Source organism: Astyanax mexicanus, chromosome 23 (genome assembly GCF_023375975.1).
Source record: "Astyanax mexicanus isolate ESR-SI-001 chromosome 23, AstMex3_surface, whole genome shotgun sequence".
NCBI classification, from domain to species: Eukaryota; Metazoa; Chordata; class Actinopteri; order Characiformes; family Acestrorhamphidae; genus Astyanax; species Astyanax mexicanus.
The window spans coordinates 30,155,495-30,183,005 of NC_064430.1; the positions used below are offsets into that span (position 1 = coordinate 30,155,495).

At 39.8% G+C, this 27,511-nt stretch overlaps 1 protein-coding gene across 2 annotated transcripts in view; it reads right to left on the reverse strand.

Annotated features, from left to right (window-relative positions):
• Positions 1-3,260: 3,260 nt before the first annotated feature.
• The window catches only part of ca7 (carbonic anhydrase VII), a 34,717-nt gene continuing 10,466 nt past the window's right edge, over positions 3,261-27,511 (reverse strand). Inside the window, exons 3-8 of one of the 2 annotated variants that reach the window (XR_002649347.2) lie at positions 27,125-27,243; positions 25,864-25,959; positions 22,747-22,809; positions 21,564-21,719; positions 9,627-9,920; positions 3,261-3,448 (exon numbers count right to left, since the gene is read on the reverse strand). Coding sequence is in view for 1 of the 2 variants with exons in the window: in XM_022665168.2 (XP_022520889.2) it covers positions 9,798-9,920; positions 21,564-21,719; positions 22,747-22,809; positions 25,864-25,959; positions 27,125-27,243 (557 nt within the window). In the remaining variant the exon portion in view is untranslated. Of the gene's footprint in view, positions 9,921-21,563; positions 21,720-22,746; positions 22,810-25,863; positions 25,960-27,124; positions 27,244-27,511 lie in introns of both variants that reach the window. The other variant, XM_022665168.2, reaches the window with a different exon arrangement.

Below are 27,511 nucleotides of genomic sequence, written 5' to 3' on the forward strand. Positions count from 1 at the left end.
CAGACCCGAACACCACACAAGGGTTAAGCTTTATGGTTACAGACGGAACAGAAAGGTCACTTGATGAAACTGTAACCCAGTATAAAGGTCTTTACTAATTATCAGCATTAGGCTGTTTGTTCTGAGCGTGCTCGGCCTCTCGCTCTGCTGAACTTATAATGAACTTTCTCTGCTCTGGTCAGGGGAGCGTAGTGTTGGGAGTATGATGGAAGCACATGGCTGAGCAAACACTGACCCTTCAGGGTTCCTCATTAGTCCCTCTGTCCCGCTGAGCGAATGAGGGAAATGAGCCTTGCCCTGATTCTCCCATGGAACAAAATCTCAGACTGAGAATATTCCATTCACACAGACGTGCTCAACTCCACCGCCTGCAGCGTCTGAACGCTTCCAGCTGGAAGATCTGAATCACAGTCTGACCAGGTTAAACATTCACCCACAGCCACAGAGAACCCCGCTGTCCTTCAGCTTTAAACAGACATAATCTCGCCTCGCTTTGCCAAACATTCACACAAAGCAATCCAGACTGTTCTCATACAGAGTTCCCCAATGGTGGAACAAACTACCTTCCACTACCAGATCAGGAGAATCTCTCACTATCTTTAATAAACTCCTGAAGACAGAGCTCTTCAAAGAGCACTTACTCTCCCAACACCTCTAACTAACTACCTTCTACTACCAGATCAGGAGAATCTCTCACTATCTTTAATAAACTCCTGAAGACAGAGCTCTTCAAAGAGCATTACTCTCCCAACACCTCTAACACACTAACTAATTCTAACCTCATTTCCTTCTTCCCCTCCTTCACTCCTCTATCCCAATATTTCTATTTGACCTCCTTTAAGCTCTGTCTAAAGATGTTTTTACCTTTAACTTCTATTACTTTTGTACTTTACTATTGTAAGTCGCTTTGGATAAAAGCGTCTGGCAAATTTCATGTAATGTAATGTAATCTGGATGTAAACCAACAGTCAATTACTTTCTCTGTTTTAAAGAAAGGTCCACTCTATTGGTTTCCTTATTGGTTTTAATAATCCATTGCCAGGTTACTTTTAGTCAGACAGAGAAAGAAATTGAGAGAGAGAGTAAGACAGAGTGAGATAGAGAGAGAGGGTGACTTTAGAACTTTTATGTTTTGAAGAAACTTACTAGAACTAGAAATCTTTAGTTCAGATAATTCATAATTCATACCTGCAGACAGCTGACCAATAAGAGGATTTAGAATTTAATAAATAAAGAGCAAAATTAAATTAAGCTGTAAACATTCTATTATTTTGCAAATTGCAGACACATTAGTCAAGATGCTGTCCATTTTGCAGACTCGTTCTGAGCAAGCTTTGCTTGAGTAAAAAATAAATAAATAATAATACAGACATGCATGTGTTAACCCAGAGTTTTCCAAAATCTCCACCTTGAAAGGTGTTTTTTAAAAATATCTGGATTCGTGAGGATGGGCCCTCAGTTTGATCATGGGTGGTCAGAGCTTTCTAAAAAAATTATGTTCGTTACTCTGTAGGTAGAAGTATAGATACTAGGGTTTAAAATATTTCTGTAGAAGTTGAAGCATCATCTGAAGCTTTTTCCTCAAATTAAAATGTAAAAATATACTGGTTTAAAAAAAACTTAAGTAATGTAAGGGGAAAAAAATGCTATTAGGGACAAAAGCTTAGTCTGCGCTACAGGATCCTATAGTGCACTACACGAGTAATGAACAGGGGTGTCGGTAAGTTTTCCTTTTATTTCAGCAGGTCTCTCCGCTGGGTGGGGGTGGAGGGGGGTAAGTTAAGTGTAGCTAAGCTAAGCTAAGCTAAGTAAACAAGTGCTGAATGTTAATCTACACAGATTTCTCTCCTGAAAACTATTTGGGTGGTTTTTAAGTGAGGCTTATATAGTGAAAAATACAGTAGTCATAAATTGTCATTGTGATCACTGATTTTTCACACCATCACTGCAATATACGTTGCCTTATTTTCTCTACACTAAATCAGTTCACACCAAACCCTCACTCTGACAGAGAATGTGTTAAATCCATATTCTAACACAAGGTGGCAGCAAAAGCTAATTTACAACATATACCATGTGCCCACAAGTTTGTGGACAAGCCTTCTAATAACGAAGGCATTCAGCTATTTTAAGCTACTTTACGTTGCACCCTTTGCTGACAGAGATGTGTCCAGACCCTGTAAAAAAATACTGCCAATACAACAGGCAAAGCAAATAACTTAGGAACCTAATGACACCATATAGTCCAGTACTTTTGTGATGATTTAGGGATTTGGGAATGAGGTGGGGTGGTGATCATCCAAAATCTTAAATCTAAACTAATTTATGTTGGGGGTTTTTTTGCAACTGAATGCAATCAAATCCTCACAGCAATGCTGCAATGCTTCAAAAACTTGTAGAAAGTCTTTCCTGTACAGTAGAGATGATTACACCAACAAATGCAGGATAAACTCAAATTTGAATAGCTTGATTTTAGAAGCAACAAAGACAGAACAGGTGTCCCAACACTTTTGTCCATTTGGTGTTTTTGCATACAGCCTAGAGCAGGGGTGTCCAAACTACGGCCCGCGGGCTATTTGCGGCCCGTTTCCTTTTTTGGAGCGACCCGCGAGGTATTTTAGAAATAGAATGAAAGTTGGCCCGCTGTTAAGCAGGTTTTTATAATGTGAGATTCAAAGTTTGAACAGGTGTCAGAAACGACCAAAGAGTCTAAAAGCGGAGAGAGTGCTCAGTTATAGCGCAGAAAAACAGGCCAAAGAGTCTAAAAGCGGAGAGAGTGCGCATTTCTAGCGCAGAAAAACAGGCCAAAGAGTCTAAAAGTTGCCGTAATTAAGGAGTTTAATATTAAGAGACATCATGAAATGAAACATCAATTTGAAAAATCTTAGTTTACACAACACTGTCAAAGATAAAGATAGTAAGTCAAGTAAAATGGTGTGTAAATGAAAGTAATCAGGAAAATATATTATTTAAAGTGGTATATTTCATTATTTGTTTTATTACAGAGTCTGTGGCCCGTGACTTCAAATATATTTCTCCTTCTGGCCCCCAACAAAAAAAAGTTTGGACACCCCTGCCCTAGAGATAGACATATTTACTTAACATTTTAGAAACATGGGTTAATGCAATCCAGACTGGAGCATCAGCTGCCCAGCTTAGATGACCACATCAATAATAAATACATGACTAATACCATTAAAACACCTTCTAATCAACTAATGGAATTAAATAACTTATAATGCACAGAATTCACAATGTAGTTCTGATATAATAACTTTATTCGAATTAACATTATAATAGTGAATATCCTTCTTACAGCTTAATAAAAAAAATAAAACCACAATAAATAGTTCATTTCATGCACAGATGCATTCATTATTTCAAAACTTTTATTAGCTTGCCTTTTCATTCTGAGTCGGATCACACACTGACTGAGCTGCAAATCCATCTGTAATATAGAAAATAGATGTAATGAACCCTCGTGAATCTGATTAAACTGATGTGAGTAAACTCAATGTACTGTACTGTACAATACTGTGCACAAGCCTTAGACATCTGAAAAAATAAAAAGTTAACAATAGAATAAATACAAACGCAAAAATAACATACATTGAGAGAAAGTGTGAGAGTGTAAAATCAATTCTACAGCTCTCCCAGAGAAAGCCTAATAATCAAAATTCCCATCTAACAACACCCAGCTTAACCAATCAGTGCTTCATTACAGTAAATATAATAACTAATACATACAGTGTCTGGAGTTAAAAAAAAAACTGACATTTTAACCAGAAAAACAATAAATTAACCAAGATTTTTTTTTTTTATTTAACCATTAATGGCAGTTTGTATTTATTCTAATGTTAAAAAGTATCACAGTACACTTCATGTCCAAATGTTTGTGGACACCCCTAATAAATGCATTCATCCATTGCTAACACAGATGTGCACACACATACACATATAGCTTGCCTAATCTCTTTTAACACCCTTAATTTCAGAAGTACCTTTAATAATGAATGAATAGATGTCCCAATACTTTTGTCCATACAGTATAGTATGAAACGAGGCAAAAAAAATAAATAAATATGACTTCCTTTGTGGATGGAATATGCAAATCGTCTCATTGTGGGGACAGTATTACTGGAGTATTGGTTGTACTGGGACGAGTTTTGATTGTTGAATATTATTATACATATTAAATGATAATATTTGGCACTGAAGTGGTTTATTTGAGTGGTTCAAATTTGTTGCATTTACACTTGCAGTATTAAACCTTTTATGTGGCCTGGCATTATTATATATATATAATATACAGCTCTGGAAATTAATAAGAGAGCACTTAAAAATGGTGAGTTTCTTTGACTTTACCAAATTAAAAACCTCTGGAATATAATCAAGAGGAAGATGGATGATCACAAACCATCAAACCACCAAACTGAACTGCTTGATTTTTTGCACCAGGAGTAAAGGCATAAAGTTATCCAAAAGCAGTGTGTAAGACTGGTGGAGGAGAACATGCCAAGTTGCATGAAAATTTTAATTAAAAACCAGGGTTATTCCACCAAAAATTTACCAAAAGATTTAACTCTTAAAACTTTATGAATATGAACTTGTTTCCTTTGCATTATTTGAGGTCTGAAAGCTCTGCATCTTTTTTGTTATTTCAGCCATTTCTCCTTTTCTGCAAATAAATGCTCTGAATTACAATATTTTTATTTGGAATTTGGGAGAAATGTTGTCTGTAGTTTATAGAATAAAACAACAATGTTCATTTTACTCAAACATAAACATATAAATAGCAAAATCAGAGAAACTGATTCAGAAACTGAAGTGATCTCTTCAATTTTCCAGAGCTGTATATAAATATAACCATGCAAAACAAAAGCTACTGATGATAAACGGCTGTAAACAATGTCTGTGGCCGCCTCAGACTTGTGCACAGTACTGTATACAGTATATGACATAATTCAGAGTGCCGCCTGGCGCCCCTGCCAGCTTTCCTGGGTTACTTGGATCTAGCCCAGAAGCTATATATAAACACAAACATTACCCTACAAGCTTCCATAACTCACTGCTAATAATGCCTGAGAATCCAGTAGTAGCTCTGCTGGTAGAAGGGAGACCATTTAACTCCATCCTGTATAGGCTGATCACAAAAACTGACTCTCTGTACAATATATGGACACGAATAAGCCCGTCACTATAACTGTTTTTGTTTGGGAAATATGTTGTCCCAGAAATAATGGCCATAAATAAAATTATTCTTATGTTAAGACCATTTTGCATTAAAACACATAAAAAGCAAGAGCACTTCTAATTATTAAAAATATTTAGAAACTGGAATTAGAATGTAAAAATGTTTAAATGTCCTACAATGAATAAAACCACTGTTTTAAACAGTCGACATATCAGCTCATTTACTCATTTCTTTTGGTTAATAAAATACATAATGAATAACAATACAGAGGTCATCAAAAATGACTGAGGTAATGTATTGTATAATAATTTGATGAATTAATTATTGTAGTAGGCCTAGACAAAACAAAAAAACGTTAATTAAATTTTTTGTCTGAACTCAACTTAATATTACTAATATTATACTTAATTATATTATTAATATATTGTGTTTTCTTATTCTGTGTTGACTTTGTTAAAAAAAATGTTTTTTATATCTTTTATTCATGGTATTTAGACATTTTGTATATTCCAATTCAAACATCAGATTTTTTCCCCCCCTATTTTCTTCCCTGTTTACACAGCCAATTACCCAAAGCACTCATAAGGACTCCCCCTATTACTAGTGATGCCCTAACACACCAGTAGGGTGAAGACTAACACTGAAGTCAGACTCCACCTCTTTTCTAACTGCTGCTGATGAGTTTGCATTGCAGAGTAGCATCACAGTGCACTCGGAGGAATGCGCAGCGACTCTGTTCCAATACATCAGCTCACAGAGGCCTCGTGCTGATCGACATCATCCTAGGAGTGTTAAGGGGAAAAAGTGCCATCTACTGTACCCACCCAGAGAGAGCAAGGCCAATTGAGCTCTCTCAGGGCTCCGGCAGCTGATGGCAAGCTGCATGAACGGGATTTGAAATGATGATCTCCTGATCATAGTGACAGCGCTTAGCCCGCTGGACCACGCAGAGCCTTGCATCTGAATTTTTTTTAAATAATACAATTCTATTGATCTTTAAATTAATATAATTGCAAAAAAGGTGCAAGGTGTAATTCATTTACAATAATATCATTCTCAATTTCTGGGAGAATATATTGTCCAAATATGTTTAGTTTCTTTGTGACAGGCGTAATGTTGTACCTACCCCAAACAGAACAGAACAGTAACAGCACTGGTGCACTGTAAGGAACAACTGCACCAACATAGCTTCAAATCACGACTGACACTAACTCAATTAACTCATCTGCTGGGGGAGGCATTCCAGTGCATTGTGCTGTACATGCTTCTGTAGATTTACGATATGGGACTGGTGCCTCATTAATTAACAGGTCTGTATTTCAAAGAACCGTGTTTCTACAAAGGAGCAGTATGAACGGCACCATGTTGAGTTTAAATAAAGGCTTTGGCTTTGTCTGAAATGAATAAATGCTGACTTTATGCCTTTCTTTCCACACTCTCGCTTAAAAGGCAGTGTAGTGATGAAGGTCTCTGTATCCCAATCAAAAGGGAAGCATATGTTCCTGGTATTGCAAAGATATTGACAGTTTACTGCAGGATGTGAGTGTTTATCTGTTTCAATTTGTTTGTTTGTTTGTTTTTTAATTAGCATTTTCCCCAAGGTATAGTCAGACACTGCTGGATATGAGTGTTTAGCTGTGTTGTAGTTATCCATTAGCATTATTACACAAGGTACAGACACTGCTAGATATTAGCATTTTCGCCCAAGGTACAGCCACTGCTAGCTATGAGCGTTGAGCTGTGTTGTTGTTAAACATTAGCATTTTCACTCAAACTATAACCACTACTAGATATGAGAGTTTAGCTGTGTTGTCGTTAGCCATTAGCGTTTTGCCCAATGTATAGAAAGATCCTGTGTAGTTATCCATTAGCATTTTCACTCAAACTATAGCCACTACTAGATATGAGAGTTTAGCTGTGTTGTCCTTAGCCATTAGTGTTTTGCCCAATGTACAGACACTGCTAGATATAAGCATTTAGCTTTGTGCTGTTATCCATTAGGAGTTTTGTCCAAGATATAGACAGATCCCGTTAGATATTAGTGTCTAGCTGTGTTGTTGTTATCCATTAGCACAGCCACTGCTAGCTATAAGGGTTTAGCTGTGTTGTCGTTAGCCATTACCATTTTCACTCAAATTATAGGCAGATTCTGTTAGATATGAGCTTTTAGCTATATTGTCATTAGTTGTTAGCATTTTCATCCAACGTATAGCCAGATCCTGTTAAATATTTGTGTCTAGCTGTGCTGTTGTTATACATTAGCATTATCACGCAAGGTACAGACACTGCTAGCTATGTGCATTTAGCTTTGTTGTCATTAGCCATTAGCATTTTCGCCCAAGGTAAAGTAGGATACTGATAGATATGAGCATTTAGCTGTGTAGTTGTTATCTATTAGCTTTTTAACTCAAACTATAGACACTGCTAATATTTAGCTTTGTTGTTAGCCATTAGCGTTTTTACTCAAAGTATAGACATTATTAGATATAACGGCCTAGAAGCGTTATAAGCCATTAGAAATTTCTACCAAGGTATATACACTGTGATATTTTATTTTATGTTGTTTGACATTTAAACAGTTTTAGTGATTTTAGCTATGTTGTCTGTTGTCCATTAGCATTTAGATATGAGCCTTTATTTGTCTTGCCGTTAGCTATTAGCATTTTCACTATAGATAGTATAGATATTGTTAGATAAAAGGGTCTAGCAGTGTTGTTAGCCATTAGCATTTTCACTCAAACTATAGGCAGATTCTGTTAGATATGTGCTTTTAGCTATATTGTCATTAGTTATTAGTATTTTCATCCAATGTATAGCCAGATCCTGTTAACTATTAGTGTCTAGCTGTGTTGTTGTTATCCATTAGCAATATCACGCAAGGTACATGCACTGCTAGCTATAAGCGTTTAGCTTTGTTGTCATTAGCCATTAGCATTTTTGCCCAAGGTAAAGTCAGATACTGCTATATATGAGCATTTAGCTGTGTTGTTGTTATCCATTAGCATTTTAACTCAAACTATAGATACTGCTAAATATTTAGCTTTGTTGTTAGCCATTAGCGTTTTTACTCAAAGTATAGACATTATTAGATATAACGGCCTAGAAGTATTATTAGCCATTAGAAATTTTAACCAAAGTATATACACTGTGTGATATTTTATTTATGTTTTTTGACATTCAAACAGTTTAAGTGATTTTAGCTATGTTGTCTGTTGGCCATTAGCATTTTCACTCAAACTAGACACTGCTAGATATGAGCCTTTATTTGTCTTGCCGTTAGCTATTAGCATTTTCACTCAAAAGTAAAGACATTGTTGGATATAAGGGTCTAGCAGTGTTGTTAGCCATTAGCATTTTCACTCAAACTATAGGCAGATTCTTTTAAATATGAGCTTTTAGCTATATTGTCATTAGCCATTAGCATTTTCATGCACGGTACAGCCACTGCTATATATGAGCTTTTAACTATGTTGTCATCATCCATTAGCATTTTCACTTAAAATATAGACACTGCTAGATATGAGCATTTAACTTTGTTGTTAACCATTAGCATTTTTACGCAAAGTATAGACATTGCTACATATAAGGGTCCAGAAGCATTATTAGCCATTAGAAATGTCAACCATGTGTGATATTTTATTTTATGTTGTTTGACATTTAAACAGTTTTAGTGTTTTTAGCTATGTTGTCTGTTGGCCATTAGCATTTTCACTCAAAAGTATAGACATTGTTAGATATAAACACTCAATCACTCAAACTATATGCAACTTTTTAGCCATTAGCATGTGCTTTTTTATTTTTCTGTTGTTTGACATTTAAACAGTTATAGGTTGAATATGTGAGTGTATAGCTATGTTGTCATTGTGTTAAATAAAACAAAAAGCCAGATTACTAAACTTCTTTTGACTGGGTGCATTCCTGTCTCAGAACCCTGTCTCAATAGACAGCATATGTTACATTTCAGACACAGCCCTTATGTGTGAGACAGAGTGACCTTTCTCCAGCTTAAATGTACAGTAAATCTTGAGTCCACAGCCAAAAAAACCCAGCTGAGCTCAAACTGCTGCTAAAGTTCCTGAATGAAGCGAATCAGTGGCTGGCTAATCCATCCACACAGTCAGGTTTGAGAGTTTTGAAGCACCTCAGGGTGGATCCCTCTCAGCAAGCCTGATCAAGACGGATTAGCAGGAATCTATGGAACGGCTCAGTGTCAAAGGCAAATCACACAAAGCTGTGGGGTCATTACTCAATGCCCTTTAGCACTCAGAGAGGATCATCGCGGAGAGGTTAGTCGGCCACACTAAACAAAACAAAGCATGCTAAACATTCGAGACCCTGTGAGTCACAAACTTTCCATAAAATCAAGAAACAAAAAACACCACCAGTGCAGATAACAATCTCAAAAAACTGCTACAGTCGATAGGTCTTATACCTCTGCATGCGTACAGCAGCTACCCTTCATAAATGCAGTCACAGTGCTGGCTTATGGAGACCAGGTCTGGATTCTTCTTCTTTTGACGGAGTCTTCTCAAGTGAAGAGCTTAATGTTGATTCTAGAACAATTTCTGAAGCCTGAATGGACTCAGAGTTGGTGACGGAGAAGCTACTGAAAGTTGGAGCGGACCACCCTGCCGTTCAGAGGCTGTGGAGGACGGAAGTTGTTCTCCATCCGTTTCCGCACTTCCTCCTCTTCGCCGCTGAAGAGCAACGTCCTGAACTTTCCCATCTGTAGACATTTAAAAGACGAAAAAGACAAAAAAAAAAATAAGATTAGCATTAGTAAGGCAATGTCTCAATTCCATCTTTTCCTTCTTTATCACTGGGCGATATGATCTCAAACCAATATCACAATCATACCTGTCAAGTTTTAGATTTAAATATAAGGGACATTTTCCTCCACCCGCTTTAAGCCGTCCCACCAGCCCAACGAAGGTTCAGTATCCCTTACATTTTAAGACATGTTTACAAGACATCTAAAATTTTCATATATCATTCTTTTAATACAGCCAAATAAAAAATCCTTTTCTAGATATTAAAAAAAAAAAAAAAGTTAAGATCTCATGTCTTTTTTGGCATAAATGCTCTCTTTTATATGATATATTTTTTATTTATTTAATGGATTTAAAATTAAACAAAGGGTGCACAAATTCTGCAAAATGACTGTTGGTGACCTAAAAATAGTATCATGAGCTTTTGCTAAAAGGACATGGACCAGATATATTCCATCAGTAAAAATTAGTCCTAAGGGGTCTACACAATTAATAATTTTTAATTAATGCTTCTTTCTTTTGATCACTCCACCCCTGATCAGTTCAGTTAATTTCGGTCCTCTCCACATTAGCCTGGTGAAATAAAAAAAATAATAAATAAAAAAAAATCATTTCTAGTTAGAGTCACAAGCTGTAATTTTTTTATTTTAAAAGGTTTAATCTGTGTGTTTTGATTCGGAGACGAGTATTTTTAAGCAGCTATCAGAAAAATCTCATCACAGTTTACATGATTAGCTCCGTTACCTTTCTTTTAGAAAAATCTCTGTATATGTTTTAACATCAGCTGCTCCGACTAGCTGCCTGAACTCACAGCAGGGGGCGGGGGGTCTTCCCCACACTGACAGATCCTCCTTTGCGCTCCGCAAAACCAGCAAGCTGATTGGCTGTTTCTCCTGAAAGGCGGGACTTTCTCCTTGAACAGGCACCACGATTGGTTAGGAGACACAGAGCGGTCAGTGCCCGGTCTCTTCAATAATAACGTTTTTTAAATTTTAGTATAATACGGGAAATTTACGGGAAAATACTAATACAGGAGGATGGTGGGAAAGAGGAGTAAAATACGGTAGTTTCCCGGCCAAAACGGGAGACTTGACAGGTATGATCACAATAAATGTAAGATTTTACCATGATTAATATTTTTTAAAATATTTTGGTTCTGGAGTACAAATTACTCAGTTGGCTTGGTGTTTGAATTCTCCTTTATGTTGCTTTGATTTTGAAGATTGGAGAAGTGGAGTTATGAGACTACAGTACATTAACACAGTGGGAAAAGTACCAATAAAACAAACAAAAAACAAAACAAATAGAATACAAAAATTAGCAAGAATACATTTGGGGTTGGTTATAGGTTCCTAAAATGTTGATTTGATTCATTTTTAAATAGCTGCCCAGGCCAACTCTGAAGGCAGTTACACATATTTATGCATATGACACTGGTCTTGTCCCTATTAAAGAATTGGCTTCATTGCCCTCACAATTTCCAGTAAACTGAAAAAAGAGTGTACAAACTACAAAAGCCTCTGCTTTTGTCTGTATCCATACTTAATGATGAACATAAATGGGACTCAAAAGGAGAAATCCATGTGAAATTAATTGTGATGTAGTGAAACATGATAACAAGTACAAACCAGTGCTTCCAACAGGCTTACAGTGTTAGATAGGGGCTATTTGTACACCATTAACAAGCTCAGAGTAGCTCCACACTTCATTGGTAAAATTCTGAGGGCATGATATTTAAAACGATAGGTAGTTCATAAAAAAAAAAACGGGTTATACACGCAGTACCTTCGCAGCTAGTTCTCTGAGTGCTGCCATCTTGAAATTAAGTCACAATAAGTCATCTGACAAGCACGAAAAAAAAACTACATCTAATAATTCAATTCAATTCAATATTTATATAGTTTTTAATATTGTTTTTACAACAAAAGTTGTCACAAAGCAGCTTTACAGAGAAAACAGTGGCCCAGCCCCATGCCGCATATAATCAAGCACCACAAAGATGCCAATTATTGTGGTGAAACAGTGGCAAACAAAAACCAAGACTCAGTCAGAAGAACCCGTCCCCCATCGGGTCGACCCGCACATTACACACAAATAACAGATAGATAATGAATAATAATAATGAAAATAATATTTCAATAATAAAAACATAATAATTTGCCCTTTAATTTAATTGTTTATCATACTTTTTCTGAGACAGGATAACCCTTGTGGACCTGGTTATAAAAACAATATCACAATATAAGGGTAGCGATGGAATATGCTGTAATATTTTACAATACCCAAAGCAAATGAATATATATAGATATTTTTTATAATATATTAAAAAAAAAGAAAAAGACTTTTTATCCAATCACACCAGAGGTATCTGAAGTGGGCGAGGCTTAAACACAACACTGCCTGAACAAATCTTTACACCTAAGACAGGGGTGTCCAAACTACGGACATTTTAGAAATAGAATGAAAGTTGGCCCGCTGTTAAGCAGGTTTTTATAATGTGAGATTCAAAATTTGAACGCTAGGTGTCAGAAACGGGCCAAAGAGTCTAAAAGCAGAGAGAGTGTTCAGTTGTAGCGCAGAAAAACAGGCCAAAGAGTATAAAAGCGGAGAGAGTGTTCAGTTGTAGCGCAGAAAACGAGCCAAAGAGTCTAAAAGCGGCGAGAGTGTGCAATTGTAGCGCAAAACAACAGGCCAAAGAAACTAAAAGGGGTGAGACTGTTCAGTTGTAGACCAGAAAAAGGACAAAAGAGTCTAAAAGTTGCCGTAATTAAGGAGTTTAATATTAATTAGTAAATAGTAAGTCAAGTAAAATGGAGTGTAAATGAAAATATAATAATGTATTATTTAAATAATGTATTATTTAAAGTGGTATATTTCATTTGTTTTATTACAGAGTCTGTGTCCCGTGAAAAGTGTTCAGGCTGTGCCTAGTCTGAAGTTATATAAGAATAACAGAATTGAAAACCATTTGTTGGCCTTGTTTGGATAAACTGTAGGGAGGTCCCATTATACCACCGTTCTACAGTTACAGCTATAGAGCGCCTGCAAAACAACATACCACTCCTAATACTCTTACATAACATAGGTCTTTACTGGTTGCAGGGAATCTCCACTGGTTTCAGAGTATGAGAGAAAAGCCTGTACTCATCCATCATGCTAATCTGCATAAGATCAAGGATTTGGGAGACAGTTTGGACACACTGGGCCCAGGGGACCGGGATTATGCTATACACGCGCTCAAGGGGCGTATATACAGAAAGCACATGTAACATACAGATGGGACGCTCATAAGCAGGTGCAGGGCAGTCAATATTTTGTTTGGGTCAAAAGAAGTGCCCAGGCAACTCAGATGTCCATGTTGGGCCTGTATGGGTGACCCAACTGATAACCAAATGAGATTAGGGTGGGAGGTAAAGATTTTAGTATAGGAGGTTTCGTGGCTAAATTGGAGCAGCCTGGTGGCCAATCTTTATTAATTACACATTGCACCAGTAAGAGCAGAGTGTGAAGGTTCAATTAGCAGGGTAAGAGCACAGTTTTGTTTAATGCACACAATGGGTGACAAACCAGAGTTCAAAAGAGGACAAATTGTTGGTGCACGTCTTGCTGGCGCATCTGTGACCAAGACAGCAAGTCTTTGTAATGCATCAAGAGCACGGTAGTCAGGGTAATGTCAGCATACCACCAAGCAGGAACAACCACATCCAACAGGATTAACTGTGGACGCTGTAAGAGGAAGCTGTCTGAAACGGATGTTCGGGTGCTAACCCGGATTGTATCCAAAACCATAAAACCATAAAAGCTCTAACCAATCAGAGGACCCATCGTTTATTGGTGCATATTTTAGTGCGTTTAGGTTTATGCCTGTGTGAAACCAGACCAAACCTTGGAGGGAAACGTTCCAAGTAAACCAACTAATCAACTGATTCAGACCACAGAAAACAACTACAGGTGCGAAAATACCCGTAAACAGAGCAGGGTCTGGGTTATGATTATGGTGTGGGGTTTAGTTTTCAGGATTGTTCTTGAGCTCAGCCCTTAAGTTCCAGGTATGAATTAGTGCAAAGACTGTCTGACCTCACAAATGTGTTTTTTGGGGAAAATGGTCAACAATTATCATAAACACACTCCTAAACCTTGTAGAAAGCCTTTCCAGAAGAGTTGAAGGGTGGGTAGACATCATATTAAAATCTATGGATTAAGAACGGGACATCATTCAAGTTCATTTGAATGCGAAGGCAGACGAGCGGAAGCTTATGGTAGAATAGTGTACATCAGGGGTGTCCAAACTATGGCCCGCAGGCCATTTGCGGCCCGTTTCCTTTTTTCGAGCGGCATTTTAGAAATATTATGAACATTGGCCTGCTGTTAAGCAGGTTTTTATAATGTGAGATTCAAAGTTTGAATGCTAGGTGTCAGAAACGGGCCAAAGAGTCCAAAAGCGGAGAGGGTGCGCAGTTGTAGCGCAGAAAACGGGCCAAAGAGTCTAAAAGGGGAGAGGGTGCGCAGTTCTAGTGCAGAAAAACGGGCCAAAGAGTCTAAAAGCGGAGAGACTGCTCAGTTGTAGTGCAGAAAAACGGGCCAAAGAGTCTAAAAGCGGAGAGAGTGCTCAGTTGTAGCGCAGAAAAACGGGCCAAAGAGTCTAAAAGGGGAGAGGATGCGCAGTTCTAGCGCAGAAAAACGGCCAAAGAGTCTAAAAGCGGAGGGAGTGCGCAGTTGTAGCGCAGAAAAACGGGGCAAAGAGTCTAAAAGCGGAGGTAGTGCTCAGTTGTAGCACAGAAAAACGGGCCAAAGAGTCTAAAAGGGGAGAGGGCGCGCAGTTCTAGTGCAGAAAAATGGGCCAAAGAGTCTAAAAGCGGAGAGAGTGCTCAGTTGTAGTGCAGAAAAACGGGCCAAAGAGTCTAAAAGCGGAGAGAGTGCTCAGTTGTAGTGCAGAAAAACGGGCCAAAGAGTCTAAAAGGGGAGAGGATGCGCAGTTCTAGCGCAGAAAAACGGCCAAAGAGTCTAAAAGCGGAGGGAGTGCGCAGTTGTAGCGCAGAAAAACGGGGCAAAGAGTCTAAAAGCGGAGGTAGTGCTCAGTTGTAGCACAGAAAAACGGGCCAAAGAGTCTAAAAGGGGAGAGGGTGCGCAGTTCTAGTGCAGAAAAACGGGCCAAAGAGTCTAAAAGCGGAGAGAGTGCTCAGTTGTAGTGCAGAAAAACGGGCCAAAGAGTCTAAAAGGGGAGAGGGTGCGCAGTTCTAGCGCAGAAAAACGGCCAAAGAGTCTAAAAGCGGAGGGAGTGCGCAGTTGTAGCGCAGAAAAACGGGGCAAAGAGTCTAAAAGCGGAGGTAGTGCTCAGTTGTAGCACAGAAAAACGGGCAAACGAGTCTAAAAGCGGAGAGGGTGCGCAGTTTTAGTGCAGAAAAAGGGCAAAAGAGTCTAAAAGTTGCCGTGATTAAGGAGTTTAATATTAAAAGATATCATAAAAAGAAACAACAATTTGAAAAATCTTAGTTTACACAACACTGTCAAGTAAGTCAACTAAAATGTGTGTGTAAATGAAATAATCAGGAAAATGTATTATTTAAAGTGGTATATTTCATTATTTGTTTTATTACAGAGTCTGTGGCCCGTGACTTCAAATATATTTCTCCTTGTGGCCCCCAACAAAAAACGTTTGGACACCAGTTTTTCAGTGGTACCAGTGGTTCAATGTGTACCATACTTTTCTATTAAAGAATAAGTGTCCTATGTGTAAATTTGCTCCTGTTATACATTCTCCTCTTCCCTGAAAGGCCATAAGATAGTCACAAGATACTGGAAATTTCCATGAACTAGTAAAATATAAACAAAGACGTGTGTTCCCACATTAACAAAGCTGTAGATGAGGTCAGAAAAGATCACAGCTTTGATACTTTCAGGAACAGTTAAGTGATCGTCTAGAAGAAGGGGCCTAACAAGAAACACCAAAACAGACTGCAGCAGAAGACCAAAACCAGTTTGTTATTTTCCACTATAATTCAATAACCAAACAATGAGCTGTACGATTTCCACTGAAACATGATCTAATGGATTTCGCATGCAGGGTAAGAGCACAGTTTTGTTTAATGCACACAATGGGTGACAAACCAGAGTTCAAAAGAGGACAAATTGTTGGTGCACGTCTTGCTGGCGCATCTGTGACCAAGACAGCAAGTCTTTGTAATGCATCAAGAGCACGGTAGTCAGGGTAATGTCAGCATACCACCAAGCAGGAACAACCACATCCAACAGGATTAACTGTGGACGCTGTAAGAGGAAGCTGTCTGAAACGGATGTTCGGGTGCTAACCCGGATTGTATCCAAAACCATAAAAACATAAAAGCTCTAACCAATCAGAGGACCCATCGTTTATTGGTGCATATTTTAGTGCGTTTAGGTTTATGCCTGTGTGAAACCAGACCAAACCTTGGAGGGAAACGTTCCAAGTAAACCAACTAATCAACTGATTCAGACCACAGAAAACAACTACAGGTGCGAAAATACCCGTAAACAGAGCAGGGTCTGGGTTATGATTATGGTGTGGGGTTTAGATTTCAGGATTGTTCTTGTGCTCAGCCCTTAGGTTCCAGGTATGAATTAGTGCAAAGACTGTCTGACCTCACAAATGTGTTTTTTGGGGAAAATGGTCAACAATTATCATAAACACTCCTAAACCTTGTAGAAAGCCTTTCCAAAAGAGTTGAAGGGTGGGTAGACATCATATTAAAATCTATGGATTAAGAACGGGACATCATTCAAGTTCATTTGAATGCGAAGGCAGACGAGCGGAAGCTTATGGTAGAATAGTGTACATCAGGGGTGTCCAAACTATGGCCCGCAGGCCATTTGCGGCCCGTTTCCTTTTTTCGAGCGGCATTTTAGAAATATTATGAACGTTGGCCTGCTGTTAAGCAGGTTTTTATAATGTGAGATTCAAAGTTTGAATGCTAGGTGTCAGAAACGGGCCAAAGAGTCCAAAAGCGGAGAGGGTGCGCAGTTGTAGCGCAGAAAAAGGGCCAAAGAGTCTAAAAGGGGAGAGGGTGCGCAGTTCTAGTGCAGAAAAACGGGCCAAAGAGTCTAAAAGCGGAGAGAGTGCTCAGTTGTAGCGCAGAAAAACGGGCCAAAGAGTCTAAAAGGGGAGAGGATGCGCAGTTCTAGCGCAGAAAAACGGCCAAAGAGTCTAAAAGCGGAGGGAGTGCGCAGTTGTAGCGCAGAAAAACGGGGCAAAGAGTCTAAAAGCGGAGGTAGTGCTCAGTTGTAGCACAGAAAAACGGGCCAAAGAGTCTAAAAGCGGAGGTAGTGCTCAGTTGTAGCACAGAAAAACGGGCAAACGAGTCTAAAAGCGGAGAGGGTGCGCAGTTTTAGTGCAGAAAAAGGGCAAAAGAGTCTAAAAGTTGCCGTGATTAAGGAGTTTAATATTAAAAGATATCATAAAAAGAAACAACAATTTGAAAAATCTTAGTTTACACAACACTGTCAAGTAAGTCAACTAAAATGTGTGTGTAAATGAAATAATCAGGAAAATGTATTATTTAAAGTGGTATATTTCATTATTTGTTTTATTACAGAGTCTGTGGCCCGTGACTTCAAATATATTTCTCCTTGTGGCCCCCAACAAAAAACGTTTGGACACCAGTTTTTCAGTGGTACCAGTGGTTCAATGTGTACCATACTTTTCTATTAAAGAATAAGTGTCCTATGTGTAAATTTGCTCCTGTTATACATTCTCCTCTTCCCTGAAAGGCCATAAGATAGTCACAAGATACTGGAAATTTCCATGAACTAGTAAAATATAAACAAAGACGTGTGTTCCCACATTAACAAAGCTGTAGATGAGGTCAGAAAAGATCACAGCTTTGATACTTTCAGGAACAGTTAAGTGATCGTCTAGAAGAAGGGGCCTAACAAGAAACACCAAAACAGACTGCAGCAGAAGACCAAAACCAGTTTGTTATTTTCCACTATAATTCAATAACCAAACAATGAGCTGTACGATTTCCACTGAAACATGATCTAATGGATTTCGCATGCAGGGTAAGAGCACAGTTTTGTTTAATGCACACAATGGGTGACAAACCAGAGTTCAAAAGAGGACAAATTGTTGGTGCACGTCTTGCTGGCGCATCTGTGACCAAGACAGCAAGTCTTTGTAATGCATCAAGAGCACGGTAGTCAGGGTAATGTCAGCATACCACCAAGCAGGAACAACCACATCCAACAGGATTAACTGTGGACGCTGTAAGAGGAAGCTGTCTGAAACGGATGTTCGGGTGCTAACCCGGATTGTATCCAAAACCATAAAAACATAAAAGCTCTAACCAATCAGAGGACCCATCGTTTATTGGTGCATATTTTAGTGCGTTTAGGTTTATGCCTGTGTGAAACCAGACCAAACCTTGGAGGGAAACGTTCCAAGTAAACCAACTAATCAACTGATTCAGACCACAGAAAACAACTACAGGTGCGAAAATACCCGTAAACAGAGCAGGGTCTGGGTTATGATTATGGTGTGGGGTTTAGTTTTCAGGATTGTTCTTGTGCTCAGCCCTTAGGTTCCAGGTATGAATTAGTGCAAAGACTGTCTGACCTCACAAATGTGTTTTTTGGGGAAAATGGTCAACAATTATCATAAACACACTCCTAAACCTTGTAGAAAGCCTTTCCAAAAGAGTTGAAGGGTGGGTAGACATCATATTAAAATCTATGGATTAAGAACGGGACATCATTCAAGTTCATTTGAATGCGAAGGCAGACGAGCGGAAGCTTATGGTAGAATAGTGTACATCAGGGGTGTCCAAACTATGGCCCGCAGGCCATTTGCGGCACGTTTCCTTTTTTCGAGCGGCATTTTAGAAATATTATGAACGTTGGCCTGCTGTTAAGCAGGTTTTTATAATGTGAGATTCAAAGTTTGAATGCTAGGTGTCAGAAACGGGCCAAAGAGTCCAAAAGCGGAGAGGGTGCTCAGTTGTAGTGCAGAAAAACGGGCAAACGAGTCTAAAAGCGGAGAGGGTGCGCAGTTTTAGTGCAGAAAAAGGGCAAAAGAGTCTAAAAGTTGCCGTGATTAAGGAGTTTAATCACCATACCATACAAATTTACACATAGGATACTTTTCTATTAAAGAATAAGTGTCCTATGTGTAAATTTGCTCCTGTTATACATTCTCCTCTTCCCTGAAAGGCCATAAGATAGTCACAAGATACTGGAAATTTCCATGAACTAGTAAAATATAAACAAAGACGTGTGTTCCCACATTAACAAAGCTGTAGATGAGGTCAGAAAAGATCACAGCTTTGATACTTTCAGGAACAGTTAAGTGATCGTCTAGAAGAAGGGGCCTAACAAGAAACACCAAAACAGACTGCAGCAGAAGACCAAAACCAGTTTGTTATTTTCCACTATAATTCAATAACCAAACAATGAGCTGTACGATTTCCACTGAAACATGATCTAATGGATTTCGTCATTCACTGTGGAAGGGGGCGTTTACCATAGAAAAGAAACAAACAAAAAAGGACCAATCAGTGAGTGTCAAATACAGAACTGAAACAGCAGCATGGTGTGATTGCGACAGATTGAAAAAAAGGTTTTACTGATTCACAGCACTGTACCAAAGTTTTAATACCCTGTGTTTAAATTTAAAAGGGAAATAACTCCTCGTCTGGGCAGAAGAACTTTAAATTGTAATACCAATATAACAATAAATACAAATAACATTCATACAAAAGGTGGTCAGTAAAACATCTCCAAATCTATCCTCATGAAAATAATTATTAGTATTTATTATTATATCAGCAGTTGGTTTGGTAAATCAGAGGTAAATCAGGTGAGCTGATGATGGAATTGAACACATCCACTGTATCATTATCGATATGTTCTGTCAATTATCATATTTCTTTATTGAAATGTAGTCTCCCTTAGATTTGCTTAGAAGAGCTGGCTGTGGGCGGAGCATCCAGAAGGAATCTGGAACAGACCTTTGGTCACCAGACTGTGTCACATTCTTTACTGTTCTAGCTCATTCTTTAGAACGCTTCTGTTTACTTTATTCCCATTCCCAAATAAATCATTTTTAAAATTGTAATTAGGGGCTTAAAATATCTTGGGTGGGGGTCGTAGGGGGGTGGGGGATGTTTAGGTCAGTTGGTTAGTGGTGGTGTTTTGTTTGGTTGGTCAGCGTGGGGGATTGGGTCATGAGTTCTGGTCACAGGTGAGTGTGTCAGTCAGTGAGTGGTGTTGGTTGGTTGGTTGGCTGGTCAGCATGGGCGGGAGGGGCTGGGTTGTGGGTTTTGCTCAGTGGGTGAGTGGTGTTGGTTGGTTGGTCAGTGGGGGTAAATTGGGTCGTGGGTTTTAGTCAGTGGGTGAGGAAGTGATGTTGGTTGGTTGGTTGGTTGGTTGGTTGGTCAGTGGGGGAAAAGTCAGTGGGTGAGTGAGTGGTGTTGGTTGGTTGGTTGGTCAGTGGGGGAGCATTGGGTCATGGGTTTTGGTCAGTGGGTGAGTAAGTGGTGTTGGTTGGTTGGTTGGTCAAAATGGGCGGGAGGGGCTGGGTTGTGAGTTTTAGTCAGTGGGTGAGTGAGTGGTGTTGGTTGGTCAGTGGGGGAGCATTGGGTCATGGGTTTTGGTCAGTGGGTGAGTAAGTGGTGTTGGTTGGTTGGTTGGTCAGAATGGGCGGGAGGGGCTGGGTTGTGAGTTTTAGTCAGTGGGTGAGTGAGTGGTGTTGGTTGGTTGGTTGGTCAGTGGGGGAGCATTGGGTCATGGGGTTTGGTCAGTGGGTGAGTGTGTCAATCAGCTGGTCAATCAGTGAAGGGGAGGGGTTTCAGTAAGTGGGTGGGTTGGGGGGTTCAATCAGTAGGGGGGTGTGAGGGTGATTTATTGGTTCGTGTGTTTCAGTCGGTGGGTGGGTGGGTTGGTTACTATATACACACACAATATTAATACTAGTATTGCACTTTCAGTATGCATTCAATATGTAGGTTGGGTGGGTAAATGAGTGGGTCAGTCAGTTGATTGGTCAGTGGGGAGTTGGCAGAATGGATTGTGGTCTTCTGTCAGTGAGTGGGGGCTGGATGGGTCGCTCGGTTGTTCAGTTAAATTTAATTTTGCACTTTCAGTATGCATTTACACTCACTTAAATCAATAAAATAATATGAGTTACAAATTACACCTGGTATCAGAAGTAACCATGCAGCCAGTAATTATTCAGATTTAAAAATTCTTTCTAGTTCAAATCACGGCTTACTGTTTTCACAGTCACAAATGAGTTAGGCTGGATTCAGCTGTTCAGTGGCAATAAAGTTTGGTTCCAAAACACACCTTATTTCCCAATAAGGAGGCACATTACAGGGTCAAACCTGGTGACCTTAGCTCTGGACAGGGTAACACGCAACATAAAACATAATAACGTAACTATGAGAAAGGCTGTGCATTACCCTCACACACAAACACAGAGCATATGGCTGTATGTGTGGTTTTATCACCACTAATGAGATTAAATGAGATCAGGATTCTCTATTCATTTCCATAGATTTTAATACCTCAGGAAACGTGCAGTAAAACTACCTTCACCACAGTCACGCAGGCGTGTTCAGTCAGAAACCCACCTGTTTCTCTGATACTTCAATTGGTTCAGCCAGGACGATCCACGTGACACTTTCATACAGCGGGGGAGTGGTCAACGAGCCAGGATACGTCCAGTAGCCCAAACTACGCGGCAGGAGGCACTTTGGGTTAAAGTCTCTGAAATCTGCAACAGTTCCCTTCAAATCAAAGACAAAAAATAAATAATAAAATAAATTAGAGGAAGATTCTGTACAGCCATAATAATACTATTACAAGTCTACTATAGATGCAATAACAACGAGTTTATTATTGTCAGTAATCTGATCAACATGTTGGTGGAAACTTTGCCAATCAGATAATGGGAGTTTAGTCAATAGACAGCTAATAATCATATTTCTTTTTTGCAACCAGACAATATGGGTGGATCTTCATTTAAATGATTTAATATCAATTAATCTTAACCCGAGATAAACCTTTAAAATTTAAAATTGAGGCAGCTCTAAACCAGCAGTTTCAAAATATTCTGTAGTTTTAGTGAAGCTAATTTTAGCAACAAGTTTTATTTTTCTCTCACTCAATGTTACTAGAGTCCATTAGACTAGTTAAACAAGGCGTGTCTCATTTTCTGTAGTACAAATTCAGCTATTCAACACATGAACATTTTTAATTGCCATCTAAAATGTGTAATTAAATAATGATATGTTAAGTGTTCCTTGTACAAATACAATATTGTACTCTCTGAAAATCTCTTTCATATCTAAACAAACCTGTAAATGTAATAGAAATATGCCTAAATTAGTCAATATCAATCAATATCGGGACCTTGTGAATCAGAATTGAATCCATTCTGTATATCATTGGTGAAACACAGTCCTACCAAGAAGACATGACTATATGCAAACCCCAGAATACTCCGGTTAAGAGTATACACACACTGAGAAATCCCAGAATACTCCGGTTAAGAATATACACACGCCGAGACATCCCAGAATACTCCGGTTAAGAATATACACACGCCGAGACATCCTAGAATAATACGGGAAAGGGAATACACACAGCCAGAAACCCTAGAATACTTATAGAATAGTTAAGAGTATCCATGTACTGTGGTAAGAACAAACACTGAGAAATCTGATTACTGAGCTAATGAAAATAAATGAATAATCATATAACAGCAGAAATATGTTTATTAAACAAAATATGTAAGGAAATCCACAGTCATACCTTGAATTTAACCATATATAAGGCATCTGTAATCTTGTGTAGACCTCTGTGTTCATCTCCTATCTGTAACAAAGCAAAACACAGCAGCATGTCAACATCAATTCAACTACCATAATTCACCTGCACCCACTATCAGCCCTCACTCCAACTCCCATAATTCATCTGCACCCACTATCAGCCCTCACCCCAACTCCCATAATTCACCTGCACCCACTATCAGCCCTCACCCCAACTCCCATAATTCACCTGCACCCACTAACAGACCTCACCCCAACTCCCATAATTCACCTGCACCCACTAACAGACCTCACCCCAACTCCCATAATTCACCTGCACCCACTATCAGTCTTCACTCCAACTCCCATAATTCACCTGCACCCACTATCAGTCCTCACTCCAACTCCCATAATTCACCTGCACCCACTATCAGCCCTCACTCCAACTCCCATAATTCACCTGCACCCACTATCAGTCCTCACTCCAACTCCCATAATTCACCTGCACCCACTATCAGTCCTCACTCCAACTCCCATAATTCACCTCTACCCACTATTAGTCCTCACTCTAACTCCCATAATTCACCTGCACCCACTATCAGCCCTCACTCCAACTCCCATAATTCACCTGCACCCACTATCAGCCCTCACTCCAACTCCCATAATTCGCCTGCACCCACTATCAGCCCTCACTCCAACTCCCATAATTCACCTGCACCCACTATCAGCCCTCACTCCAACTCCCATAATTCACCTGCACCCACTATCAGCCCTCACTCCAACTCCCATAATTCACCTGCACCTACTCTATCAGACCTCACTCCAACTCCCATAATTCACCTGCACCCACTATCAGCCCTCACTCCAACTCCCATAATTCACCTCTACCCACTATCAGCCCTCACTCCAACTCCCATAATTCACCTGCACCCACTATCAGTCCTCACTCTAACTCCCATAATTCATCTGCACCCACTATCAGCCCTCACCCCAACTCCCATAATTCACCTGCACCCACTAACAGACCTCACCCCAACTCCCATAATTCACCTGCACCCACTATCAGCCCCCACTCCAACTCCCATAATTCACCTGCACCCACTATCAGCCCTCACTCCAACTCCCATAATTCACCTGCACCCACTATCAGCCCTCACTCCAACTCCCATAATTCACCTGCACCCACTATCAGCCCTCACTCCAACTCCCATAATTCACCTGCACTCACTATCAGCCCTCACTCCAACTCCCATAATTCACCTGCACCCACTATCAGTCCTCACTCCAACTCCCATAATTCACCTGCACCCACTATCAGTCCTCACTCCAACTCCCATAATTCACCTCTACCCACTATTAGTCCTCACTCTAACTCCCATAATTCACCTGCACCCACTATCAGCCCTCACTCCAACTCCCATAATTCACCTGCACCCACTATCAGCCCTCACTCCAACTCCCATAATTCGCCTGCACCCACTATCAGCCCTCACTCCAACTCCCATAATTCACCTGCACCCACTATCAGCCCTCACTCCAACTCCCATAATTCACCTGCACCCACTATCAGCCCTCACTCCAACTCCCATAATTCACCTGCACCTACTCTATCAGACCTCACTCCAACTCCCATAATTCACCTGCACCCACTATCAGCCCTCACTCCAACTCCCATAATTCACCTCTACCCACTATCAGTCCTCACTCCAACTCCCATAATTCACCTCTACCCACTATCAGACCTCACTCCAACTCCCATAATTCACCTGCACCCACTATCAGCCCTCACTCCAACTCCCATAATTCACCTGCACCTACTCTATCAGACCTCACTCCAACTCCCATAATTCACCTGCACCCACTATCAGCCCTCACTCCAACTCCCATAATTCACCTCTACCCACTATCAGTCCTCACTCTAACTCCCATAATTCACCTGCACCTACTCTATCAGACCTCACTCCAACTCCCATAATTCACCTGCACCCACTATCAGCCCTCACTCCAACTCCCATAATTCACCTCTACCCACTATCAGACCTCACTCCAACTCCCATAATTCACCTGCACCCACTATCAGCCCTCACTCCAACTCCCATAATTCACCTCTACCCACTATCAGTCTTCACTCCAACTTCCATAATTCGCCTGCACCCACTATCAGCCCTCACTCCAACTCCCATAATTCACCTGCACCCACTATCAGCCCTCACTCCAACTCCCATAATTCACCTGCACCCACTATCAGTCTTCACTCCAACTTCCATAATTCGCCTGCACCCACTATCAGCCCTCACTCCAACTCCCATAATTCACCTGCACCCACTATCAGCCCTCACTCCAACTCCCATAATTCACCTGCACCCACTATCAGCCCTCACTCCAACTCCCATAATTCACCTGCACCTACTCTATCAGACCTCACTCCAACTCCCATAATTCACCTGCACCCACTATCAGCCCTCACTCCAACTCCCATAATTCACCTCTACCCACTATCAGTCCTCACTCTAACTCCCATAATTCACCTGCACCTACTCTATCAGACCTCACTCCAACTCCCATAATTCACCTGCACCCACTATCAGCCCTCACTCCAACTCCCATAATTCACCTCTACCCACTATCAGACCTCACTCCAACTCCCATAATTCACCTGCACCCACTATCAGCCCTCACTCCAACTCCCATAATTCACCTCTACCCACTATCAGTCTTCACTCCAACTTCCATAATTCGCCTGCACCCACTATCAGCCCTCACTCCAACTCCCATAATTCACCTGCACCCACTATCAGCCCTCACCCCAACTCCCATAATTCACCTGCACCCACTATCAGCCCTCACTCCAACTTCCATAATTCACCTGCACCCACTATCAGCCCTCACTCCAACTCCCATAATTCACCTGCACCTACTCTATCAGACCTCACTCCAACTTCCATAATTCACCTGCACCCACTATCAGTCCTCACTCCAACTCCCATAATTCACCTGCACCCACTATCAGACCTCACTTTTGGCACATCAGTATATCACTGTAGTTAAAGTGATCAGAGCAGCAGTTTAGAGATACAAAACCTATATATAGTTTCATGAAAATAAAAGAAGAGAATCAAACCTCTAGAAAGACTCCCAACACAGCCAAGCCATCAGAGGCAGCCACGGCCTCTCCAAACGACCCGTACCGAGCAGCATTCCAATGTACCAGATGCAGCTGGAGGAATACAGGAAAAGGCTTTAAATTAATGATTAGAACAACAAAGAGTAAGAAAGAATATATTTGTTTTGTGTGTTTATAGAAAAGAAATTTTATATCATTGAAAAGTTACTTTATTTCAGTAATTCAGCTCAAAATGTGCAACTCATTATACTGATATATTTCAGACAGAGTGATCTTTTATTTATTTTTTTTTTATTGTTGATGATTATGGCGTACAGCTAATGAAAACCCAAAAATCAGTGCATCAGAAAATGAGAATATTACATAAGACCAATTAGTACTTGTGTGCCAAGTCCTGCTGGAAAATGAAATTCTCATCTACATAAACGTTGTCAGTAGCAGAGGGAAGCATGAAGTGCTGTAAGAATTGTCAGGAAAACAAAACTGCACTGACTTTAGACTTGATAATAAAACACAGTGGATCAACACCAGCAGATGACACATCTCTCCAAACCATCACTGATCATCAGTAAATTTTACATTTCATTTGTAAATCAGGGGATCAGAGTCTGGAGGAAGAGTGGAGAGACACAGTCCAAACTACTTGAGGTCTAGTGTGAAGTTTCCACCAATCAGTGATGGTTTGGAGAGACACGTCATCTGCTGGTGTATGTAATCACACACTGATAGAACTGAACGATATGATAAAATACTGCAACATTTGTGCAAATATTTTTTAATAAAAAAAACAGAAGAATTTAAACAATGGGAGAAATACGCAAGTGAAAAAAAAAATAGATAATTGTTTTAATGGACTGACATCCAAATCAAATTCATATTAATAATAGAAGTCCGCATTAGATGTAAATGTATTAGTTGGCCTTATTGGTTTAAATAGCTGTTGCATATAGGTCTAGACACTTTTTTTTTCCAAATAGTTATCAGTGAGTATAAATACTTGTATATAATTTATATAAGTGTCCCAGAGACATGTATGAATGGCACAGGCTAAATTAAACTAAATTCCACATTCAAGGACAATAAAGGAAATCTAATCTAATGATTCTATTCAATCTATTATGTTGTTTGTTAAGTAAACTACACATGCTGTTTACAGGTTCTCTATAATTGGTCTAAATATCTTGACTTGTATTTTAGAAATACTGACAACACTCACAATTTTACTGAGGCTTTTTTAACCCCTTTCTCTGAGTCTCACCTCAGATGTGTAGGTTTTCCCGCTGACGGTGTGTTCTGACCCGTGGCAGCCTTTCCCTCCCCAGTGGAAATGGAACTGTTTGAGGCGGTAGGCGTTGTTCAGCGGGCCTCCCTGGATCACTGTCACGACAGAAGAGAAGAGTGGATGAGCCAGCGATCGGATTCACTCAGATCAGTGGATAGGGCTACAGGCCTCCTGCATATCCTATGTACAACCTTTCTGCCTTCAAATCAAGGTTAATGGCCTCTGTGTGTCTATTTATATATATAAAAAAACGACTCTGTGAACACTAGAGCTACACAATATAACTTTTACTTATTATTGTGATGCTTATTATGGCTTTTGCCATGCTGATTTCAATGCTGGCTTGAATACACTGTAAATAAA